Source organism: Lates calcarifer, linkage group LG7_2, assembly GCF_001640805.2.
Source record: "Lates calcarifer isolate ASB-BC8 linkage group LG7_2, TLL_Latcal_v3, whole genome shotgun sequence".
Classification (NCBI taxonomy): Eukaryota; Metazoa; Chordata; class Actinopteri; family Centropomidae; genus Lates; species Lates calcarifer.
This window is the reverse complement of record NC_066854.1, coordinates 2,879,157-2,905,151: the sequence shown is the minus strand read 5'-3', so window position 1 is coordinate 2,905,151 and position 25,995 is coordinate 2,879,157. Positions and strand designations below refer to the sequence as shown.

General features: G+C 40.3%; 2 protein-coding genes across 2 annotated transcripts in view; one reads left to right on the top strand and one right to left on the bottom strand.

The window, feature by feature from the left end:
* Positions 1-3,373: 3,373 nt before the first annotated feature.
* On the bottom strand, positions 3,374-14,354 carry LOC108873098 (poly(rC)-binding protein 3). Its single transcript, XM_018661225.2, has 12 exons — positions 14,280-14,354; positions 14,080-14,103; positions 13,945-13,977; positions 13,729-13,845; positions 12,853-12,984; positions 12,361-12,489; positions 11,068-11,211; positions 9,500-9,541; positions 8,339-8,417; positions 7,764-7,822; positions 7,110-7,279; positions 3,374-6,539 (listed from the first exon to the last, which is right to left on the bottom strand). Exons 1-12 carry the CDS (start codon positions 14,352-14,354, stop codon positions 6,485-6,487), a joined length of 1,059 nt encoding a protein of 352 aa, XP_018516741.1. The 3' UTR covers positions 3,374-6,484.
* LOC108873102 (fibronectin type III domain-containing protein 4) overlaps positions 12,371-25,995 on the top strand; it is a 48,419-nt gene continuing 34,794 nt past the window's right edge. Inside the window, exons 1-2 of the mRNA XM_018661229.2 lie at positions 12,371-12,495; positions 19,619-19,776. Of these exons, the coding sequence (XP_018516745.1) occupies positions 19,727-19,776 (50 nt within the window). The 5' untranslated portion in view covers positions 12,371-12,495; positions 19,619-19,726. The remainder of the gene's footprint in view (positions 12,496-19,618; positions 19,777-25,995) is intronic.

Sequence of the window (25,995 nt, the reverse complement as noted above, 5' to 3'; positions counted from 1 at the left end):
AGACTATCTGACATTGGATTTTGCTCGCTCTGTTCGGGATTGCTTTCATTCACGGGCGAGGACACGGCAGCTCCCGTAACCGCTGTGTCCAAAATCAAGCAGCGGGAAACAGAAGAAGACTTCTCACGCTCCCTGCTTCAAGACATTTCCAGCAACCTTTTAGATTTGTCGTCGTCTACCTCATTGCTTTGACATCACCTTTGCATTATAGAGAAGGTTGTCTGTATAAGCAGCTTACAGCAATGCTGAGTGATAGCATGGACCCACTCCAGCTTTGATGCAGAGCCAACACAGGGACAGAGCAAGCCTTTGTTTTCATCGGACAAACCCTTATTGAACTGTTATTGAGGGTGAATTGATTGAGGAAATACAGTCTGATGCACAGTGTATAGGCTGCTTGACCTGCTGGTGTCCTTCCTGTTAAAGGTTCAGAGCGACCCGGGTTAGAGCAAGGGGTTTTGTACAGATGTACAAAGTTTTAAAATTTTGTTTTGCAGAATTGTTCAAGAACATTTTAGCAAGACCTGAAGACCTGGATACTTTACATTTGAATGAAAATAGCTTGAACAGTGCACAAGCCAGAAGAATGTTTTCTTGCTTCCGGTGTTGCTTTTAAGTTGTGCAGCCCAGTGAGCTGAGCAAAGGCAAGAATCAAAAAGATCTGCTCACTGTGATCAGTCACCTGTGGATGTTTTTTTTTTTTTTTTTGGATCCCTTTTATTGTCTGGTCCCACACAGCCTGTAGGCATCACATTGACATGTATGTAAAAGTAGCTTTGGGGCCAAACAAATATAAAACCATCAAGTTTAGTTCTTTTTAAACAAAAATCAAGTAATATTTGACCTTTGAGGTTGAGCTGTCCTGTCAACAGTTTGACAGACATTTCTTTTATGGTGGTGGCCTAAAGGGAAAAAGCTCTCTGTGCTAAAGTGTGTTGTTTTTGGGCAACTATTACTCTTATTCTTTGGACACATTCTTGTGAACACAAGAATGATGCATAGTAGAAACTTTATGTTGTATTTTGGGAGCCTTGTTGCATAAATTTACATATTAATAAGGTAAAACTTTTGGCAAACTAGTACTGTGAGCATTTGTTCGGTGATGATTATTTAAATTTTTTTTACAGTACCATGGTTGTCCACTGGGGCTGTTTGGCTGTGCCACACTCACCTCTCTTCATATGGTACATTCATGATATTTCTTGACTGTGTTGTGGTGATTTGTTCCCAGTTGCAGCAGGAAATCTTTCTGAATTTGTGAAGATACTTAAACCAAGCTTTTATTTTGCTGCTAAACGCCACGCTTTCGTGCTGACATGTATTTTACCTTTAATATAAATTAATATCCTTTCTTTGTCAACTCCTCTTTGTAATTATGTGAATAAATTTGTCATGGTTCCTGTGTGGATTCAGGCTCACTATGAGCTGCAGCCCGTTAAACTCTGATACACCCTGCAAAGCTCTGTGCTGGATCCTGGCCAACGATTATTGCCTGCCTACCTATAAGCTTCACAGACAGCTTCTTGGCTCTCATCAAAAAGTTCTTAATCTACCTCTGAATCCAACCCTGCGAAACCAGAAACCATTATCTGTTTTGCTACAACTGTGGGGGCTCCCTGTCTCAACAGCATGAAGCTAACATTTCCTGGCATCATCTCATGCTCTGTTTTTAACTGTCAGTTTTCTTTTAAGATAAACTCAGCAGTATTCTGGCCATCACACATGGTTTCACTGCTCTGCCAGACACCATAAATGAAGACCAGCTTCATGTCCTTGAGAATCTACCCAGCTTTAGAACAAATCCAAACACAGAGCAACTTATTTTCCCAAACAAGTCCTGAGGTTAAGCTGAAAAAAAATCCCTTTTTTCTCCACCTGTTTATTGCTTACAACTGCTTGGTTCAAGTTGTATTTGCAGAGCTAAAGAAAGTAAAAGTGGCCTCTTGGATTTGTCTGTTTTTCCTGTGCTTAATCCAAGTAAAGATCCTCCGTAGGTGGATAATTTAATTGTGCAAAAGATAGTGTTCTGGATGGGGGAAATGGCCCTGAATTACTTGTCTGAGAGCTGCCTGGGAGCTGTCTGCAGTCTGGATGTTCAACATCCACTCTGGCAAAGCGGTTTGCAGGTTCAAAGACGGGTAAGATCCTATCAAGATGATAGAATGACTCTGAGCCTTTCAGCAGAGGAGAGAAACTTTTGGATCTTACCTTCTGTCTTTTGGTGCCTGATTTTAGAGTGACAAATGCTCTCTTAACCTCATGTTGTGGCTGCGGAGATATATGTCAAGATTTGTAGAAACAAAAGTGCTAAATAGTTTGGGAATAAGTGTAAAGACAGAGGGAATTGCACTGATTGGATGTAATATGGAGTAAACTGTTTGATGGAAAGGCCATGGAGAAGAGATAGAAAGTGTTTAAGGAGTGCCAGGTCCCGGTTTAATGTCAGGTCATGCTCCTTCTCTGCCACTATGTTCCTCCAAGGATCTGGCATTGCCATCCCTGCACACAAGGCTATCAAAGACTGTTCTCATTTGTAGCGCCTGTTGGTGCATCAAGCTCCCAAATGCTATCAGAGTAGAGGCGTCCCTCTCTAAAAGACTCATCTCTATCCTGAGCATCTCCTCTCCTCTAACTTAACTGTGTGAGCAATGAACACCCTTTGTAATAATTTATCTCTCACTTAAAGTCACAGAACTATAAATGAAGGATGACAGATTGATGAGGAACCAAGTGTAAACACAGTGTAACGCACCTGCTTAAAATTATTATAAAATAAAAGGTTACATTTATTATTAAGAGTTTAATCCAGGAACATTTTAATGGCTTTTTTCATTGATTGGTTATTGAACTATCTAACTCTGTACTGAAGCTGGTGAAATACTAGTGGAGAAAAAAGAAACTATGATTCCAGTAATGTTCTTTAGTCATTGTCCAATTAGGATGAATTAAAAATAAATTAGAATTAATGGCAATAATTGTAAGAAATCATAGTTATTCCTCATTATATAGAAATCTCCTGTAAGACCTCACAAGGTCCCTGAACACGTCTTTGACATCCACAGCTCTAAACAACAAGCACGCAGCGCTTAACTGTATCACTTGGAATATTTAATTGCCTTTTTTAATCTGATTTTAAAGCTTGTTCCACTGAAATTGCACCGCTGTCTTTAAAAAAAGGATAGATGAGACTCCCATTTAAACCTCATCATCTCATTACCATAATCACTTTGCCATACAATAATTAGATGTATTCAATAACTATCAAAGTCTCCCAGGGGGGTTAGCTTGACATAGGCCCCTTGTCAGCTCGTGGTTCATCAGGCTTTAATGTGTGAATAATCTGAAATAATTTTCTCTAAGAAGCAGCAAAGAGAAACCAGAGAAAAACAAATCACAGAAAGAAAAAATGAAACTTTATTTGTTTTTATACTTACCAACACTTTGAAATTAAAACCTATGTAATTACTCACAACTAATATAGATCTGCACATAGCAAATAAATCAATCGAAAATAGTTACAAAGTTCTATCACTTTTTTTTCCCAAACTGCAATACACACAAACAAAAGCTGAAAAAACAAAAAAAAATCATGTCTAGTCATTCCTTTTTTCTCCTGCTGTTCCTGCCACGTGGAAAGTGGTAAAATTTCAAAAAAGCATTTTTCAACAAGCTACACAGCTCTCCTTTATCTATGCTAATAACTAAATAACTGAATAAATAATTGCACATTGCACCCTATTATTGCATTAGTTGCAGTTTGTTTCAAAGTTGTAGTATACTCAGGCATATACACAAATGTAAATACAGTTTTCAAACATTGAGTAACACATGAATATTGATGTTATTGAAATCACACTGCCATCACTTACAACTCAATATTCCTGCTTAGCGATCAAATTCATATTACACAACAATAACTTGTCAAATGCACGCACCAGCTGTGCTAATAACTATTAGCAATCCTTGATTATCCATGTTTTAAGCAAACATTTCAATGGTACACATGCACTGATAACTGTTGTATAAAAGCCATAATACCCTTGAGGATGTTCTTCGCTGTTACAGCGTGTGGGTAATTCGGAAAGAATGCCCTCTTAGGTATTAGCTAACTGTTCTAAAAAGCAAGTTTGCCAAAAAACATAATTTCAGCTTGTTCATTTGACAAACATTCCCACTGAAGTACAAGCTATGGCAACTCAAAATAAAAAGAAACACAAATTTGTAATTTCAATGCTAGCACTACTACTTGAGTTCACATCAAAATGTAAGAATTATTGCAGAATAATCACTGACTATGCATCGTTCAGTATATTGATACAGCATTTGGTCCATTTACATCATCACATTTATGTCATCAAAGCGCTTAAGATCAAAACTTAAAAGAAAAATATGACATTTTGGCGAATACGTTCATTTGCTTTTGCTGTTTCCAGTCTTTAAGCTATGCTAAGTTAGCTTGCTGCTGGCGGTAGCTTTGCATTTAACAGACATGAGCATGTGGCATCAATTGTCTCATCTAACTCTCTGCAAATAAGCAAATTTCTCAAATTGTAAAACTTTTCCTTTAAGCTCAGCGTAGGCTACTGGAAATAAAACAAAAGTAGTGGTATGTATGAAGAAAATGCAGAATGTTGCTGTGTTGGACAGAAGATAATGTGATTCAACAATAACATTCAACAGCTGTTTGTTTGCATCAACACTGAATTGAGCTCAGCTGGAGCTCATGAATGAGATGACTCAAGCCGTCCAATAGTATTTAGAGCATCCTCATGAGTAGAATACGCGTGGGATGGTTGAAACACTGAATCATACCAAATATCATCCACACCTCCCCCTCAAATTAAATACAACAAAATTAACTTAGTTTAAGTTTCATGATCAACAAACAAAAAGTCATATGTGCGTCACCACACCGTAAATAAATGCACACTGGTTTTACTAGAAAACCAGCGAAGCAGGAATTGTCATCCAACCTGTCCTTTTTTTTGTAAATAAAAACAATTAAGTCTCTGACATAGTTGTGACAATAAAAAGACATTCAAACCTAAAGCGTCAAATCAACCGCATGACATGACAACGAAAAGAACATGACAAGATGAACAATCGTGAAAAAGAGACTGAGTGGTCACGTCCGCCCAGGCCCCGTGGGTTCCCCCCAATGAACCCCTGAACATTCCTTGGCCCAAAAAATACCATTTGGCTTCGTCCAAACGTTTAGGCCGCTTTGCGGTTATAAGATTCGGCTTCTTTCCCTTGTTTTTGGCTCTCGTTAATTATTATTATTATTATTTTTTTTTTTGCAAGCAGACTAGCGAATATTTTCCGGCACAAGGAAAGGAAGCTGAAAAGGTTTGGACGCAACACTTGGCTTTTAAGTCCAACTTTTTCCTCCCACATCAGAGGCAGTCCAGAGTAAAGTGTTGAATAGTCTATTGCATGAGCGCCGCGTAGTCGACTAATGTGCTAAGTCACAATAGTCCTTGTACAAAACAAATACAGTATAATAATAAGTTAGTAAACAATCATTAAAATTTTCAGTCAGTGTTTTCACCACTGATTTTTCACTAATTCCCATTCATGCATCTATATACTAATAATCGGTGTTGATAGAAGGAGGCTATGTTGGAAAGTTTTTTGTCTGGGCAGGGAGTAGGACTAGACGTGAGTGGCCAGAAATGCTGAAAAAAGTTTGCGGAAAAGAACAGGAGCACAAAGATATAATAATAACATTTGAAGGAACACATACACTGAACAGGCTTACTCAAATACGCAATGATACGACACTGAACACATGCAATATAAGCAATAATGTAAATATAGGAAATTAACATGAGAAGGGAGGCTCTAGGAGTGATACCATTGGCTTAAAAGGGTCATGTGATGCAGCAAAGAGTCATGGGTAGAGATTGGATTTGTAAGTAGACAAAGATGCAAATTAGGACAAACGCATAACAGTCCAATTTTTTTTTCTTTTTGAAATATACCATCAAAATTTGATAATTTGGCTACATCCCACCACACACTCTGCCGATAGCATCACTGAGCAGCTGTAATATGCAGATAACTACGTTCTACAAAAATGTTCAATCTTTTACTAGTACTTCTTATACTTTTAAATGATGTTCTATGACGCAGCACTGACAGAGAGAAAGAGAAAGCAATAGATAGAGAGAAAAAGAAGAAAGAAAGATTAACACAAGTTGTTCCTAAATAAACATTCAACATGCTTCAACAGTTCTCTAAAAAACCTAATCAACAGAGAATTTCTTTTTTGTAATTCTTTTTTTAAAATATTTAATTTGGCTCTCTGAAATAAAAGTGAGCACCCAAACCCTCCCCGATGTATAAACAACTTCGAACCAGGGAGGGAAGATGGTGGTCGGGTTTTTCGGAGAGCCAGAGCCAGAGTCCGAAGGGCTTCATCAGGGTTGTCTGCGGTAGTCAGTCATTGGAAAGGGCCAAACGGAGGAGCCAGTCAGGGATCTCAGGATGTGGTCATGGAAGATGGGTCATTCCACATGGCCGCCACGTCTCTGAACCTACAGGATGATGAATGAATGAATGTATCACACCAACCCAATACAAGTTACTCAGTAAAAAAGGGGAGTCTTTATGGTAAGCTAAGCAACTGGCTGTTGGCTCCAGCTACAGATTTACTGCACAGCTATGAGAGTGGTATCAGTCTTTTCATCTAAATTTGAGTTACATGCCTACGCACTGCCTACAGCCTCACTTGTCACTTCACTACATAATTAGTGCATTGTAATTAGCTGGCTTTTCAAGATTAAATCACAAAAAATTATTATAGAGATGCTAGCTGACAGAGTGCTGGGAATTTAAAAACGGCAACAATGTGGAAAGCAAAAATGGCAAAGACAAATGCGTACAGACAAGAGGTTTCAAGCTCATTAAAATAAGACACAAGTGGTTTTGCAGGTACCTGACAAACCAAGAGCACCTAATTAGGCACTTTTTCAGAACAGGGACATCCATGTCATAGCAAAATGTTCACAAGGAGGAGGGAGGCTTTAACTGAACTAAACTCCCCTGTGTTTGTTCTATCTAATCACCTCAGACCAGACTCTAAGCAACAGCCACTGAGTTCTGACCTTGCATTGATGAGGTACTGGGCCAGGCTGATGTTGGCGGGGGTCCCTGTGATGGTGATCTGGCGCTCCGATGACCCTTCCATGGCGTTAGCAATTTTGATCTGCGCCCCAGACATCTGACGGATCTCGTTGATTTTGGTTCCCTGGCGTCCGATTATGCAGCCTATTAGCTGGGAAGAAAATGGGGGTTGGACTTAGGATGGCCAGAACACACGGAAGAGATGGAAATAAGCAATACTACTCTATTAGAAGGGACATAGATTCTCTGTGTACGTGAGCACTGGCCAGATTTAAGAAGTCATCAGTCTAATCCCTCTGAAAATGGATTTTAAAATGCGGTTAGTAACCATGCTTGCAGTGTCACCCTAACCATTATGGCATTTCTGCAAAGTTTGTTGGCATAATGTTGACTCTCAACTGTATTTTCCTTTTAAGGTACAGTATGTCAGTGTTGGCAGTGACAAATTACAATGCAGTGGCCACAAATGATCAAAACCGCTGAATAAATGTGATGCTATTTCTGCAGTACTGTCTACATTATTGCTGAGGGCAAAAAAATCCAGTCAGTTTTGAATGACACATCTTTCAATGACAAAAAAAGCACTTGTCGTTGTTGCAAGCGGACATTCTGCACATTATGACAAATGTACTCACATCATTGGGAATGGTGAGTTCATGAGTACTGGCCTGGTTACTGGCATCCAGACCTGCTGCTGAATACAGGAAGCAGATAGAAAGAGAGGAGGGAAGGAAGAGGACATAAAATAGAGTTTGGCACGTTTAGGGAGTGAATAACAAAGATGAACTGCAGTCCTGGAGTTTTTTAATCCCCTATCTGTTGATTGGTAGCATTTCTCTCACTAGAAAGTCTGGCTCAGTCCTGGGCAGAGCCTACATACACTAAATAAAATACCTGAATTCCACTCTCTGAATGAAAAAAGAAACAATCTGAGGCAACTGAATCGTTTACAAAAAGGATGCTAAGGGAAAACCAAAGAACAAAAGAAACCTCAACATCAACAAGAGCAGACCACCAGCAGGCCATGTCAATGGCAGTGCACCACAGAGACCATTAGGAGGAGAACGACGAGAAGAAGAAAAAGAGAAAGGACAGAGACAGGAAAAGAAGAGAAAGAGAAAAAAGGAGGAAGAGAATGTGTTTGTCTCTACAGGTAAAAACGAGAGAAGGAGCTTTGGTAAAGAGGGTCGTCGTGTAGGTGGGTACGTACCGGGGAAGGCAGGGGTGGTCTGTCCGAGGGGGGTAAAGGGGGTTTGCTGCATAGCCAACTGGTGGAGCTTGCTCAACTGCTGAGGGGGGGAGGAGGAGGACAGCAGAGCTATGAGGTCATCGTTAAAAACACACACTCCCGCACACGCAAACGCACACGCACACAAGTAGACACACACATACAGGTCTGTCCGTAATGCTACAAGAGTAGAGAAAGGATCTGAGGAGAAGTAACAACACAGACAGGTGAAGGACGAAGACAAAGAGAGAGAGAGAAAGACAGAAGAAGAGGAGAAGCTCATAAAGGACTTGGCCTGAGATTGGGGTTGCAAGTGATGCTGGTGAATGGAATGTTCCATAAGCCCCGCCTCCCTTAGTTACTGTTCCTAGGCAATCCATCAAACATTCTAATCTACAACTGCACACACAAAGTTTAAAATGGCCGCCAGACTTAAAATTCTACAGGTGCACTACTTTATTTTTCTGTCTGAAATAGCTACTACAACTGAATTTATCAGCTGTAGCTAGCTGGCTAATTAAGGTAACACCGGCTTTATGTTTTGGTTGAAAATGCTGTGGTTTATTTTCTTTTGATGTTTCCAGTCCACTCATTTTATTATTTTTCATGTAAAAAGCTTTTCAATGTGCACTTGATATATACATTCATGATACTGGGCTAAAATATGGCTAAGCTGAAGCTACATGTGCCAAGCAGACAGTGAGCATCAGTTGATGATCCATGAGGAGGACATGGAAATAAAGAAAGAGCTGGTTTTAATCTTGTACTGCAATATGGAGTAAGATAAGGAACATGTAAAACAGATGAGAGCTGCAAGCTTGAAAAAGAAAAAATTGGCCACTATAACTATGTTTTTAATTTGTAATTGGTCTCAAGTTGATTGTTATAGTGTGTAGAAATAAAGGGAAACCACCAGCCACCAGGCCAAGCCCCATGAGGTTTAGGTTTCAGAAAAGTCAGAAGATATAGGAATTACATATCAGAAAAAAAGTTGTATTAATATTAACAATTAATATTAATAAGGGTGGAAAGAGAGGAAGAAGAGCCTGCAACTCAAAGAGAGAAATAAGAGAGAAATTTGGATGCAGCGAGACAGAATTATGGAGAGTGCAGTGTGGACTGCCTCGTGGGGTTAGCACTCACATCTGGATGAGGGATGGCATACTGTCCTTGAATGGTATAAGCCTGCGAACATGAGGAGAAGAGCTTATTGTTATCTTGTTACGTCATTGCAGCAAGCACACAAAAATACTGGCTTCAAATAAACCACAATGTATTCAATCAATCTTTTGACAAGGTAAAACTGTTGAATCTGTAATAACATTAGGCCAAAACAATACATAATTTAAGAACTATTCAAATTAATTGACATTTATACAACTTAAACACACTATAGGCTCTTTTTTTAAAATCTGTTGAGGTATATTTTTAGCCATATCACAAGAAAGTCATGCACTATAGACTCCCTGTCATGTTCTTCTACTATTCATCAATCAGATCCAGTTGAACTAAATCAATAAGGGACAACGCAGACAGTGGGGAGGTGAAGGGGGAAGGTGTGGGGGAAACCAGAGGAGTGGCCCTGAGAGGAGTAATGAGACTTGACCTATTGGATGTGTGGTTTATAGGGGCCACAGAGGTCAGAACTGAGCTAAATTTCATTTCATCAGTCCAGACAGCAGACACAAGTATATTGTAACCAGACAAAAAAGGCGTGCCGAGCCTCTATATGTGATCAACTCAGTGGAAATTCAGTGAGTGTAGCAGGTTTTTAAGTTGACAAACAAATGACATTGATTTAGATATTTAGTTTCCTTTACCCCTGTTTTCCCATCTAAGAATTTAAAATCAAGTAAATTTCACAGAAATATAATTTTTTGTTAAATGTAGAGATGAGGCAAGTAGATAGACAGAAAATTTTATTTTATAAACCAAACCACTAACTGATTAATGAGGAAGATTATTGGCAGCTTAACTGACAATTAAAATAATCAGTAGTTGCAGCCCTAGTCAGATATGAGAGCCTAGAGGTTTGGTGTTGATGTGAATTAAACTTTTTAAAACAGAAAGGAGTTAGGAGAAAGCTACTATTAAGCCTTAATAAGTTCTCCTGTCTCCTGTCTTTCACACCCCGTCCACTCGTTGACTCCTAACTGAGTTTTCCTACTTTTGCAGATCACCTGATTTAGCAGCTCCACATCAACAAAGGTTATTCTTGGTAAGTTTAGAAGCCTTTTGATCTTTGAAATGAGTTAATACCAAGGTTAGTTTCCATGTGTATGTATCTGGAACTGTGGTGATGAACCTGATGAAGGTTGAACACACCAAATAGCTGTAAACTAATAAATATCCTCACTCTTGTCTGTTTTGACAAGGTTTTGACTTGTCATGTTCTCGATTCAGGGTCTTTTTATGTTTACCCATGTAGGTTTAACATGGAGTACTGTTGATGGAGAAGACAAGGATCTTTCTATCGCCTGTGCTCTCATTATTAAAAGGTAAGTCGGCCAGTTTCTCAAAAAACTTGATGGATTTGATTCAGATTCTCTTGTAAGGACTAATGTTATTTATCCCAGTTCTGCTGTGAGTGGCCAGGGGTGATGGATGACAGTGAGGGCACAGTAAACAGCAGTGATGGTTCATGCTAGTTTAGGGGTGAGGGGGGAGTGAGGAAGGGAGGAAAAGTGAGTAAAACCTGGTGCGACACTAACAGGCAGTGGCTGGTGCTGCAGTAAGAGGCTGAGGTTGGCTGTGGACGCCCCCAGTGGGTCTGCTCTTACCTGGCCACCTGAAAAAATGACAGGGGTGGAGGCAGGCTTTGGGCGGTAGGGGATGGTGGCACCTTTCGGTGGGGACTGTGGGAGAGCAAAGGAGGAGAGAGTGGGGGGTAGAAGAAGGGGTGAGATGTGGAGAGAGTGTTAGAGCAGAAAGAAAGAAACGGAAAGAGAGAAAGAAAGAAGTTGCATAAAGTGAGACCAGAAGGGACAGTGCCTTAGGGAAGACAGCCTGTGACACTCACACAAAAGTGCTCTTCACTGTGTGCTCATGCTGACATAAAAAATGTCCAAATCGTGGTTCAGTGCACAACTAAACTTGGATTTACCTGGAACATCACTTTCAACTGGATAATGATGACTCAACATATTGTATTTTAAGTATCTTTTTAAGTCCATATTCTAGAGACTTACAGTCATGTCACATATCTCCTAGTATCCATGGCTGGTGCCATCATGAAGGCCCAATGGAGAACTGGCTGTGCAGATAGTTAAAATTAATGGAGCAGGAAAAAGAGAGACAACTACAGAGTGTTTAGCTCTTTGATCTAAAGCATTATCCTAATGGTGACATGTATCTACCAGCTTGTAATTAATCAAGAGCCAGGGAGAAAAGGCAATACTCTAGAGGTTAAAAACAGCAAAATAAGCTCCTGGTTTATTGATCTTGAGGGTGAATACTGTCTACAATCAATGGCTGGACAAATCTGCAGACATGTTTTGGCATTAAGCCTCCATCAGAGCATGTGTAACAGCAGTGAGCTCTCATTATGTAATCACCAATCAGCAGATTCAAGGCAAAACATCAGATTTGTCACCCAGAACATCAACACGAGGTGATTATTTCACTGACTCTGTAGGTGTTACTGCAGGAGAAGGGCACCTGTTTCCTCTTATGAACTAAATAGTTCATAATAATAGCTATTGGACAAGAGAAATGTGTTAGCAGCAAAACAGTGATGTGCAGATTAAAAATTATCAAGACACAGTCAAACAGTTCTGAAATGACAGTAGCAGTAAATAACAAGAAAATAAATAATCATCGCAGACCTCTTGATACAGCAGATTGTACTCATAGCTGCTGTAAAATTATAATCCTTAAGATTTTCCATTTTTGTTAGTATACAGCGACTTATGTTAGTTGTGTCTTCCATGTCAAATGTATAGTCATCAACATAGTCATTGTTAATAATGTTTCCTTCTTTTCCCTTCCTCCCCTCCATACTTTACCTCAAGCATCACCACACATATCTGTTTGACACACTGGATGATGGCTTCTGGGGCCCCTGAGATCGTCACCGCTCTCTCAGTGGAGTTGGGGAGCATGTCGCCTGCGACCTGGACCTGTGCTCCTGTGGACTGGAGGTAAGAAGGAAACATAAACATGCAAGAAATTTATGTTTTTATTGATTCCTCTAAGCTTTTGGCTTTACGCAGATTATGCAACATGTGAAGCTCAAATGGAAACTATATGAAATCATAAGTGTGGGATTTGGAAAGCTTACATGAGAGCTGTATGACGGATTTGCATTATACACCATCAGTAAAATTATACATGTGATTAATTTTCTGTTTCACCCAGTGAAATCCCTTCAAAAATACTATATTACTTTAATATCTGTTAACATTTTAATTCGTATGGTGCTTATATGGATAGTAAAAGACAGGGTCAACTCAGGATATATGCAGGAAATGAAGAATTTTCATCGCTATATACTCTACCTCTCTCATTTCTTTGATTTTGGAGCCTCCTTTGCCGATCAGGGATCCACACTGGCTGGCTGGGACAACAAGCCTCAGGGTTACAGGGGGTTTACTGGTTGCTGGACTGTTGCTCATGGAATTGATTATATCCTGAGGGGGAGAAAAGACCAGGTTTTATCAAATGAATGTTGTGCCCTTTACAGCATGTTTGTAGAAGTCCACCTTCATGCATGTGTCCTGCATCACTGGACACTGCAAAACGGATGATATTTAAAGTGTTATAACAAAAAACTGCCCTTAAATAGCTGGACATTAGTGTATTAGTGTCCATATTAGCCCACACACACTCCTTCCTTGCACAGGTTTATCTGTAACGTCTTGCAGACACTTTGGCTCGGTCCGGCTTAAAGCATGCTGATATGGCAACCCAAATCAAAACACAGTACTGGCCCACTTTCAAAAGGGCGCTGCAAGGTTAGATCAGCACATTTCTGTCCTACATAACCGGGCCAAGCCTGCTTTGTATTCCATTTGGAGATGAGTCAGTGCACACGCTAAAGCATACCATTGGTGGAAAGTAACTAAGTGCATTTACTCAAGTGCTGTGCCTCTAAAATGTGTTTTGTTACAGCTAGAACTACCTAATAAGATGTACAAGTGGAGCTTAAATGATTAATTAATTGACAAAAAATGTATGGTAGTTGTATTGGTAATTGTTCAGAGAGTAGTTTTTCTTGTAAGATACCAAATATGTAATGGTTCCAGCTTCTCAAATGAATTTAGTAAATGAATTTTGAAATTTTGAGTATTATTTGGACCAAACAAGCATTTTTCTCTACTGAGTACTCAACAGAACATTTAAAATGCTGGGGTTTAGATTATAGATGTAAATACCTCTTCAAACTTGTAGGCTATCATGGCAAAGGCCTTGAAAATAGCATCTGTTGGCCCAGTGATGGTGACTATTCGTTCAGGACAGTTCCCCTCTGAGATGTTGATACGGGCACCACTCTATAGAGCAAAAAAAGGGACAAAACAATACACAATTGAGAGCCAAAAACAAATAGGAGTGTTATGAGTTGTAGAATACTTGCAGAAAGTTTAACTCACGTCTTCACGCATTTTCTTCACCGTTTCTCCTTTCTGGAAGCAAAAGAAAAGGAACAACATTGAGATACTTGGTGTATTTCCTACAGGCATTATGATGCTTTACATGCTCTGCTTGTTGTGTTGTTGATTAAATACCTTTCCTATGATACTTCCAACCTCCTGCAGAAACACAAAAAGCATGTTGTTAGGTGTATTTGTGCCACAGGGACCCTTGAAGTCAGTTATTTTCTTTTGACAGATAATTAAAGGAAGTTACAGAATAGGAAATTGAATTTATTGCCGAAAACTGTTCTTGTGGGGGGGGTCGTTTTTTTTGTTGTTTTTTTTTTGGGTACCTTGCCGTGCATCAGCAGCCTGATGGTGAGGGTCACATTCAGTCCACCTTCTGATTGGACCTTGATGGGCTCCATGTTGGGATTGGATGTGAAGGAATGAGGGGCGTGGTCACGTGAGAGAGGAGTTCGAGGGCCAACGCGAGTGTGATGGTGGAGGCAGCCAACCGGTCACCTGCCAGAAACAAATAAATAAAGACACACCTGATGAGATAAGGCTGAGCAGATAATGAGCAGAGACTGATGTGCTGACAAACATCAGGATATAAACCATCTAATTCAAACCCTAAATTTTAACATTTCACTCATTTTAAATTCACTTTAAGCTGATTAGACTCTTCAGTCACATGCGGCTCAATAACATGTTAAAGCGAAGCGCTGTTGGAAAAATGTGTGAATAAAGAGATTCTTGTTTTACAAATGGAAGAAAAGGGGATTAACATAAAACTGGATTATCAACTGCCCAGGGTCATCAAAAGCTCCTGGTTTAATGTGTAGTTTGAGCTGAATGAAATTAATTTGTGTTTTGGAGTATTCACCACTAAAGCACATTATAAATTTACATTAAAAAAACACATAAGGCTTCTTATATTCTATAAAGAAAGAAAAACAACAGTGTGTTAGTCTGTCTTTTCAATACGTCCTGACATCCTACACTGTCTGTGACGTTGAATCCAAAGCCTGTTTGTTCCTACTGAAGACCTAAATCTTTAAAAAACAGATTATGAATGTGCTCTCATTCATCCACAAAAACGGCTCAGTAATTTCGTAAAACAGCTGGGCACTGTAGTTCTTAGCAAACATTACTCAAACAGGATTGAAACCTGGATTTGTTTGGGACTATTTTCAGCGGCGGATTAATCCTGTGGGCAATATTTACAGGGACCAAGTCAGAATAAACTACAGTGTAAAGTAGCACTCAAATTATCACTCCATAAGCTTTGGGCCTGGAGATATTTTATCAAAGAAAAATTCTGTAGAGAAAAAGATGGAGAAAAAGGGGTTATTAGAGGCGTAGCATCTCATTTTTGCCCCAGGGGAAAAGACAATTTAGTAATAACTGTAATAACAGTTATAAAAAATACTTCCATAGAAAATAAGCTGTGTTTCCTCTGATGCAGTAAACAGCCGTTTGCAATAAAAGCCGTTGAAATGTAGGTCAGCATATGTCTCTTCAGTCACGAGATGAGCCATCGAACGTCGAGCGCCATATTTATTTTTATCAAGCCCATTTCAGCCTGAACCCCCCCAAGATTCTGCCTGACAAGTGATGTAATGAGTCGAGCAGTACCTCAGAACGAACACAAGAGGGCGCCTCAGTCTGTGATCTGACTCTTAACAGTGGGTATGAATATTAACATGAAGTGCACTGCAGTCAGGGCTGGAGGATTTTTATCTGGTATGATGACAGAAAACAGCAAATTGGAAACTATAAAATAATTTTTAAAAATGATAAAAGAATCGGAACTGAACAGACATTTATACCTGTAGTTTACTCTGTTTTATTTTACGGCTCGAGATAATGACAAAAATCACAAAAATGCGAATGATTGTTACTAGATTTAAATAAATTATCCTCTTATATTAGAAGGGAAACACATTTGTAGTGTGAAACTGCAGGCCCCCAGTGTTTTTAACTTGAAATGATGATCATAGATGATGAGCTTCACTTCTCAAATTATGAAAAATGAATGTAAATTAAAATAAATGGGATATATAAATCATACCATGCAGATTTTGATTAGATTAGTTGTCCGCAGCTGGGAGCTGGTTAAGATAAATTGGTAAATTGTCCCCAAAAATGTGAATTTAAAGGAATTAAATGCTTTGAGAAAATAATTAAGGAAACACATGCAGGGATAAACGTGAATTGAATCGTATTTTTTCTTTTTTATTTATCGACATTGCAGCCTGCTAAGAGATTATATGCGGACAGAAAAGCTCCTGAAGCTGTTGACCTTGACTGAAGAGACAGATAATGTCAGTGTCTGCCAATCAGAGTCATTGTTGCTATGTGGAAATGGAAATATATATATTTAAAATCTCACTCATCACTTCTTTTCCTCTGTGTAACTGCAAATTTGCATTTGCATTCTTGGCCGTTTATCTGATTGAAAAGAAAGTAAGAGTATTTCAAATCCATGAGCTGATTAATGCAGCTCTTCAGAAGTTGTTAAGGATGATATTATAACACGACCAGCTGTGGGTATTTAATCAGAAATGAGAGAGTTTACAGGCAGCTCAGTTAACAATCCACTTGTGTTTTGGGTAAAACTCACTAACTACAGTCTGAGTCGTAGGGTGGACGCTTCAGTCCAGGTTATCAGGTTGAAGGTTTGTCTCTTGGACTGCTTGACCTCGCTGTCACCCTGCTGAGGTGTAAATGCTTTTATAATATGTAAAATAAGATAGCTAGCGTATTCAGCCATGCAAAGACTTCAAACTTCAAGGACAAAATATGATGTAAGTGTAGGAATATTCTCCTTTTTTGACTCATTCATCTTAGTTATTAGTTTATTGAATTTAGTTGCTTAGATCTTGCACCTGTGCAGAGCAACAAGCGAACATGACTCCACCTCACATGGGGAGGTTTAAGTGTTAGAGGATGTGAACTTTTCCTGATGTCTAATGGACTATATAAAGGAAAAGCAGAGCTGAATTGAGTATTTTCTTGAAAGAACGATGAGTTATTTGGTCTATAAAATGTTAAAAGAGAGAGAGTCTAAAAACCCATAGATATTCACTAAAATGGAGAAAAGCAGCAAATTCTCACACTGAAGAAACTTCAATTAGAGACTTAGTTGTGGTTTTGTTCCATAAATGACTGAAAGAATCAAAAACAGTTGATAATTTCCTGACAGTCGACGAAGTCACTCTGACTCTCTAAAATGTGATAAATAAAGTTGGTGGATCACAACAATCTGAGCTGCATGTATATTGTTGACTGTTTGATCCTATAGAAACACAATGACAACAAAGCAGTTCTTATAATTTCATGTAGGTAATGAAACGCACAACTGTCTTATTATCAACACTTGTGCATCCAGCTGAAAGTCATAATTGTTTTCTTGAGTAACTCGTTTATTGTTTGGTTTAGAAAATGTCAGAAAATAGTGAAAAACACTGATAAAAATCATCTAATGCTCATTAAAACTCAACTTAACAACCTTAAAAACCCAGTGATATTCAGTCTAAGGATGAGAAAACCACCAACCACATTAACGAGGCCTGGAAAACACACTTCTGGCTTTTATTTAGCTAATTCTGGAGTCTCTCCATTTATCTGTGGATGTGTTTTTTTATTTATGGTCACATCATTGTATTTCTGTATCATGTAGACACACAGTCTCTCATTAATGTCTGTAAATCATGATTGAATTATTAATATTTTAGGCTTAGAATGAAAAAGGCACACATCAAGTTGAGATAAAATGACTTTTCATGTCTATTATAGTTTGAATTTATAACATTTCCCTGCTGTATGTGTAAAACTATATTTTACAGCCTTTAACTCCTCTGTAATAATATTTTGTTGGATTATCACTACAGATTTGTTCATTTTTATTGCCATTAGTGTCATTTTTCATGTATTTTAGGTCCCTGACAGCTTCATACTTTGTTAAATCAACCATGCATGTTGGGCAAGGACAGTTTAAAAGGTGCTAAACAAAAACAAACTGCCAAAATTAACCTGGACTCAAAACAGCTGCTGATTAATTTCCTGTCAGTCAGCTAACATATTAATTGGGTAATCATTTAAACTCTAGTTGAAATTGTGAGTTGTTTAAGTGTTTATGGTTTCACAGTAGACCCACACATATGTCTAAAATAAATGATTTCTGGCTTCAAAAATTGTCCCTCCTCTAATCTATGCCGCATGCAGAGGCAGAGCTGAGGGACGTGTTGGTCGGCGGCCAGCGGAGGTTCGAGAGATAAGGACAGGGATTCTGTTGCCAGCTGTCTCTCCAATCTCCCAGAGGAGACCAGATTACATAAAAAGCCTTAATCCGGGTTTAAGACCCAAGCCAGCGGTGCAGGTCCTCTCCAGGGGAAGGCGGGGGGGCAGAAAAAAAAAAAACTACCAAGATTGACGACTGGATTCGAGCTAACGTTGATGATAGAAGCCACAGTGCTCATCCCCTCTCAAGACTACAAATTAAGGTTTTTGGGGGCAAAGAATTACTTAAAGGAAGTGATTTTCCCTCAGCAATTTCTCCATGAAAGTTAGTCGACTACATTTGTATTTCACACATGCTTCTAGAAACCTCTGTCCTGCCTCCACTCTTGCAAAATAATGAACTCCCCCTAAAAAAAAAACATCTTCAAAGAGCCTCCTTCCCCGTGATTAAGACACTACAACTGGGATACTCTGCTGTAGATTTAGGTCAACCAGAAACGAGTCTGCTGGACCTCGGAGATGAACGAGGTCAACGTTAAGAGCTGCGTTTTTTGAATAGTTGTCCTCCCAGACAGTATTTTGCTCATACATCCTGTAGCATAATAGAATTAGGTCAAGGCCCTGTGAATCATTTGCCCCAATGGGCTAAAACCTCCCAGCAAACAGGCACGTTTTTTTAAATATATATTTGAGTTTCTTCCTCTTAAAAGATTGGTTTTAAAAGCTTAAAAAAATAACCAAATTGTTTGATTGAAGTCTCCGCTCTGTGGCTGCTCCTGCTTATCATTGCAAACATATTGTACGTGCATCGATTTTGTAATTTTGCCCTGTCTTGTCTCATTGTTAATCAGGCAGGAAGTTAGAGAAGGGGGAATGAGAAACACAGAGAGGGAGGGAGAGAGAGAGAGAGAGAGGGGATAGCAGGGAATTTTTCATGACATCTGATGGGGAAAGTGGGTCATGCTCGGTGTTGCAGTGCTGCTAGCCTCCTCCTCTATGGCGGCTATTGAATTAATCACGCTTTACGCTCGGCTGGACAACGCAGTGCTCACAAAATGGCTCCCCCCACCCACCCCCTCGCTTCCCATCTCTCCCTGTGTCTGCTCGGCGCTCACCACAGAAAAGACTTGTGCATTGCTCTTGAAGGACTTGAATCTAAGGTCTCGCTCTCTTTTTTTTTTTTATCTCTTCTCATTGTGCTGCTAACAATGAGAAGATGCTGCTCCTGTGCAGAGCCACTGGTGTGTAAAAGATGGGAAAACACTCACAAATGGATGAAAAAGCAAATTTAAGGGCAGATATATGGCTTGTGAAAGTATCTTATCAGATCTTAGCTATTTCTTATGTCGTATTTTAGAGAATATCAGTCTTTAAAGGCATAAAAAAAGTTTAAAAACATATTGATTACATGTTTTTTCTGCCATTTTGCTCTCTTGACTGACAGGAAGAAGGCCAGAGTGGCTATACGTATAAAACTGGATGTCTCTCTGAACTTCAGGCTGAGAGCCGCTGCACAGCTAAGTGACCATCAACTCTCTCTGGCTCCTCAGATATGGTCCACATCACTCTGCTGTCGTCTGAGCTCGGAAAGTGGTTTGAAAGGTGAGAAAACTGTGGCGTGCACCTCCAAAATATCAAAGTAATTCCTTCAGAAGTTTATCCTCAATCTGGGTCCTGCATGTTACTCATTAAGTAAAGTGTATTCTCACCATGTTATCGCAAGACCCAAACCCAAAAATGACAATGAAAAACACTAAACTTAAAAGACTGGAGTTATTTTTATTTTTTTTCATTTTAGTCACATGAGAGGAATGTGGCATTATATGAACATGAGGCTATTAGAGTGTTTTCCTGCAGATTACCTGCCATACAATCATCGTTAGTGACACAGAGATGCTGTAAACAGTCAATAGAAGAACTGACAGACAAATGGAGAAAGAGAGAGAGAGAGAGAGATGTGAAATCCTGTAAAGAAAATCATTAAATGGACGGCCGGCGGTCTAATCTAGGCCAAAGCTCCTGTCATCTGTTCATCCTAATCCACATATCTACAGATATGTCATTATGACGTTTTGATATAAAACCCCTCATCGCTACAGCAGAGCCTGAGCTGAAGCTGCAGAGGCAGAGGTTTCTCAAAGTGAAGAGCTTCACTTCGGAGGGTGTTGATTTTTTAGATAATGAATTTTAAGTGTCTCCTGTTGGATAAATGGTTGTTTTGCAGTAAAATCGAGCGGCGTAATGGAAACATTAGCATGAAAAATGGGTTTTTGTGCTGGCGTCCTCCGCTGGAAAATGTTACATAATTAATTCTAGTTGCAGCAGTTTCCTGGTTGTCGTGCTTTTTGGTCAAAATTATCGTGGATATAATGTGTCATGTGCTGTGTGATGTTTACATGTGGAGCTAAGTCATAATCAGAGGTAAAGGAAGTAACGCCAGTGCAGGAATATAGCAGACTTTCTTATAAAAATAGTCCTAATGATGCCCCAAACTGAGTTTAAAGATGGGTGTCCTCATCTGAGCCCTTTGACCTTTACAGCTTTTGGCTTAGTTGCATTTTCAAACCAGTTTTTTCTCTCGTTTGCTTTCAATAGAAGACATATATAGAGTCTTCTTCACCTCCTACAGTAGCTTAAAGCGGCATTTACATCGTACGTTTTTGAGTTTTACTCGTAGTTAAGTCTTTTAACTGTCACTGTTTCTGTCAAGATGTGTCCTTTTCAGGAAATGGCTGCTTCTCAAACAAATTTAAGAGAACACATTTAGATTTAATGCAGAGCGAAGCATGGTCAGTGTCAAGGTAAAGGTTACAATTGTGAAACAACCTTCATTTAATGAGGGGAAAACTAAAACTCCATCTTTTAATGTGTCTCTCTTTTGATACTGAACGTCTTCTTTCAGTTCTCCATCACAGACTTTGTTAGGAAGCTTCTCTGTAAACAAAAGCTCATTTCTAACCATTCTAATCCAATGAAAACCGTTTAAAATGTAAAATATTTTCCCTCATCTTCATTGGTACACAGCTAAACTATAAGTGTGGACAGCTTTTCTTGGGATTGGTCGCGTGTAGAGCTGAAACGATTTGTCAATCGACAGAAAATTACCAAAGCAGCTTCTCCAGAGTGAGGATTTGATGACGTAAGCTTGGGCTTTAGGAAATTTTGACTGGAATTAGTCACCATTTTCTGGAATTTCTTATACCAAACAGTCAAATAAAATAATTTACTAATTAATATACAAGCTATACAGCACAGCTGAACTGCAATGGTATGCAGCTGCAAGTCTGGCATTAATCTACTCAACCAAAAGAAAAAATTTCCCTGTAACGTAGCCAATATGTCAGCCTCTGACTAGGCTGCTGTACATGTTTGTGCTCCAATTAAGGGCGAACAAAAGGGAAATTAGCGTGCACATATAGGGCAGCAGAGGGGGAGCACAGAGGGTGACCTGGTTGATCCATATGTTTTCACAGGATCTGTTCAAAGCACCTCAGTTCTGCATGAACGAACGTCTCACTTTCTGCTAAAACCTCTCAGAGACAAAGTTTGTGACAGGGAAAGCAACAGGGGATGAAGAATCTGAGTAGCAGGGAGGAAAGGGATGATGAATAATTGCTGGCGATGGTCGCTCCTGTCAGAAATAGTCACCGTAGGCAGATGAAGAGGAGGAAATGGAGAGGAGTTGCACTGAGTCCTGAGGTTTTCTCCCTCAGTTTACTGGTATATGAGCAGCTCTTGTCTCGTCTGGCGCAGGCTTTTGTTGTATGTGGTGTGGCGGAGTGGGGGGGCGTCCGCCCAATCGGCCTTCCTATACGCCGCTATGACAGTGCTCTCAAGAGCTGTCAGCCCACATCAGCAGCCCAGCATCCTGATAGCTCAGCCTAAATCACAATCAAAACTGTGGCCACCACAACCAGTCAAATCAGAGAAGGCAACGGGCAAAGATGACACGAGGGCCAACTATCACCAAGTGGCTTTAAAAGTACCCCGCCGAGTACTACGCGTTTTGCTTCAAATAGTCCCGAGTGTGGAGGTTGGAGGAGGGGTAGGGGTAAGGGGGGTGGTTCAAGGGAGCGCAGTGTAACGGGCTTTACAGTGCAGGCACACCATGTTGTGCTGTGAATGCGGTGCTAAGAGCTGAGCGTTAAGTCGGCCATTTTAGATTTGCCACAATTTGTAATGTGAGATCACTGCTTGTCACAAAGTCATGGCTTCCATACGTGGAGCTCTCGCCGAGCAAGTCATGCAGAACGGGTCGAGGGTCCACACCCCCACCCCCCTTTCTTTTCTAATTGTTATCGTCACACCCTTTTCAGTTGTTCGCTACAGTTGGAAGATAAATTTGTGCGACTTTCACTGTTGATCTCAGAAGCCAAACAAAGGAGTTATTCATTGGCTTATTTCAAGTCAAATGCTGCATTTAGCTTTTGAGCTAATGACGAATGACATTTTTGGTCTATGACTAGCCGAGAATAAGGCCATCAGCAGCGCTAATATCAGTGTGACGATAATTGGAATAATGATCACGGGGAGGAACTGATGTATCAATTCCTCTGACCATCGTGTTATGTTATCATTCCTACAGTGAAAAAGGTCAGTCCAACTAAGCAGCAGCAGCAGTTCTTCCAGTTATCATTCGTTTCATGTTCCGCATTCGGTGCTAATTCTCCCAACAACAATAAAACCGCTCATGCTCGAATCCTAACCTAAGACAATGAACACCCAAACAATGATAATCAAGAGGACCTTCTGAAAGCAAAATCGACTGACCATAAAATTGACTATTCTCTGGGGAAACCCAAAATATCTCCACACTGCATGCCGTCACCTTAATGGGGCGCGCTGAGGGTAACTTCCAAAAATGTTAACTTGATCTACTTCAAATAACTGAATTAGATAACGAGTCAATAAGTTGTACCATGTCGCGGCTCATTATCAGGATAATGATTATTCCCGACTGTTGGTAAGTTACCAAGTTAATTAATTATTGATGTTGTTATCCAACTCAGCGTTAACCTGGATTTGCTGCAAGTTTTGATGCTTTTGGAAGTCCAGAAACCGCGTTCATGACTCGATTATCCAATTTTTCTCTAAAAATAAATAAAATAAATCATGCATTTCAATACTAAAAGATGCTAAAGCACACCTTGGCCTAGGCTCTACCAATTGCTTCCCCATAAGAGCCATAAAAAGAGAGTTTACCTTTATGTAGCGCAGGACACAGTAGATGATGACCACTTTCAGCGTTGCAAGATTAAAAATCGCAAAGGGAAAATTATTTTTTTTTCCTTGTCTTCCTTTTGCTCTGCCCAGGACAAACCGCGGCACCCTATTGGTCCGAACCGCCAGGTCACATGAGCGACCAGAGGAACACGTGACACGTCTGTAAATTATATGATGAAACGAAAGCGACTGGCATCCTCAATGAGCGCAGTTTTTGTTGCTGCGGTGCGATACTCTGTTTGCCATACTGTTTGGTGTCAAGTGTAAATAGGCCGTGTGATGAGGTGGTAATCTGGGTGACCATCACCCTACCCCCACATCAGCCCCCCCCCCCTTTTCATCAGCTGCAACAAAAGAGGGGCATGCCCAGTGAGGCACACGGGCATCGTGGGGGCACGTCTGGGGATGAGGTGGCCTGAATCAGAACTGTAGCCTCCGGGGCGCTTGTCTGTCCCAGGGGAGGGTCGAGCACCCCCAAAAATCCACTGAGCTATCGTCCTTGTCATTGTTGATAACAGTCGACACAGAAATAACCCTAGCTACATGTTCAAATAACGCCTTTCTTGGATTAAAAGTGTTTTGTGATGTGCACCCATGAGGGACTCGCTCAGGACAGTTGAGGAACTTTGGTGCATCTCAAAGGAAGTAGAGGTCAAACCAAACGCGTGCACACAACCCCAGCAGTGCACAAACGCAGTACCGTGACACGCATATCCTCTCCAGCCTCCTCTGCTTTTTAATCTGCTTCTGTGTGTGGAAGTGTGTGACTATCTGTTGAGTGTGTATGTGCAGAATTACAGAGCTTTGGAGGCATCCCATCCAGATTTTCCAATCCAGCACAAATCCAGCCCTCATGTCAGATGGACAGTTGTGCAGGGGCTTAATCTGACATTATTAGGGTTGGACGGCAGCAGCGGCAGCAGAACGTTTAAGGGAGCTGCCAGGGAAAAGCAAACAGTGGGGTTATACCGTCTGGATTAGGGGCAATGCAGACAATGAAGAACATGTTTCACCTCATTGTCAATTGTTTTCATTTAGCGCAGATGCTCTCAAAGCAAAATTAAGTCCTGGTCCTGCATCAAACAAACAACAAAAAAGAAGCTTTGTAATGAGGCTCCCAATTCACTTTTAATGTTTGTACCTATGCAAGACAAAATGGTAACCATGCCTTTACCTACCCACCCGACTGTAAAATGGCCCATGGGATAAACTACAAATAGAGCATTAAATTTGCTCCACATTGAATCATAAGAGGCACAAGAAGAGTGTGTGGGGTAAAATTGAGCGACACGTCAGAGGAAATCTGCTTTATATTCGAATGACACTGTTGGCTCGTCTTCAAAACCCCAAAAAACCAAGAGTGGTGATAGTCCTGGATAAAAATTAGTTTACATAACATTCTTGTATAATTGAGTAAAGTCTAATCTTCATTAGTGCTAAATGTGCTCTGTCCTCAGTCCTTTGAGAAATGACATAATCTGTCAGAAGTTATTTGATGGAGCAGTATTAATGGCTTAGAGGCCTGTAATAAGCCATCTAAATGAAAAACTGAAATCATAGATAATTCTCTACATGATAAATTGACAGTATTTGTGGGATGGAGATCTCTGTATCAGGCTAAAACCTGGAAGTAAATCTTGTTTGATGCAAGTAAGTAGTCAAGCATTGTCACTCAGGCCTGTTTAACAATGCCTGTGTTTAGGTCAAAGGTCAAGCTGCTTACCGGTTAAGTTGTAGGGAAGCTCCTGATCAGGAGAGGGAAGGTGCAGCCTGGGAGTTTAGGACCAAGATGGCAGATTATGGGCACACTAAGGGCTGGGGCAGCTCCCGTGGCCCTATAAGTTGACTAAGCCCCCCACCCCCCACCAACCCATGGCCTCCAGCAAGGTGATGAACCCAGGCTGGTCCAGCAAGCACTGACACCCCCCCCCCCACACACACACGCACCCTCCACCCTCATTACAACCCCACCCCTATCAGAGCTTGTCCTCATAGCCACCCATGTCTCCTATCAGGGTGCCAGGGTCCTAATGGAGGCAGAAGGGCGTGAAGGAGAGAGTGAGGGAGATCAGAGTGCCGGTCAATCCCAGTGATTGTTGGCGAGTGCAGGAGAGTGGCGACAAAAGGCGTCTGAGACAACCACATGAAGTAGTAAATCATGAGAGATTAGGCCACAAAATTGAACTTTTGAATGTAGGAGTCTTAAGTTAGTATCCTTGGATTGGGCGCCCTGGTGGTGTTAGGGTTAGGGGGCCAGGCAACAACCACAAAGTCTCTGGTTTGTGTCCAGTTACTTGTCAGTCCCCATTTGTGTTTCCTGTCATTTTCTGTCATTTGTCTACTTTTGCTGTTGAATAAAGTAATCAAAAAAACAAATAAATAAGAGCTATGTCATGTGACAAAAGCAGAAAAGTGTGTGAGGATCCCTAGAGGTTGTGGAACTTCATAATGTTTTTAGAAGTTAATCAAAAGTCTTAGAAAATGGGGAAAATCTTTTTTGAGTTCAGAGAACACCGAGAATACCTGTATTTTCCAACTTAATTCACACATTTCTCTCTACACAAAGTTCACCTTAAATGGAAAGCTAGAAAAGTAAGA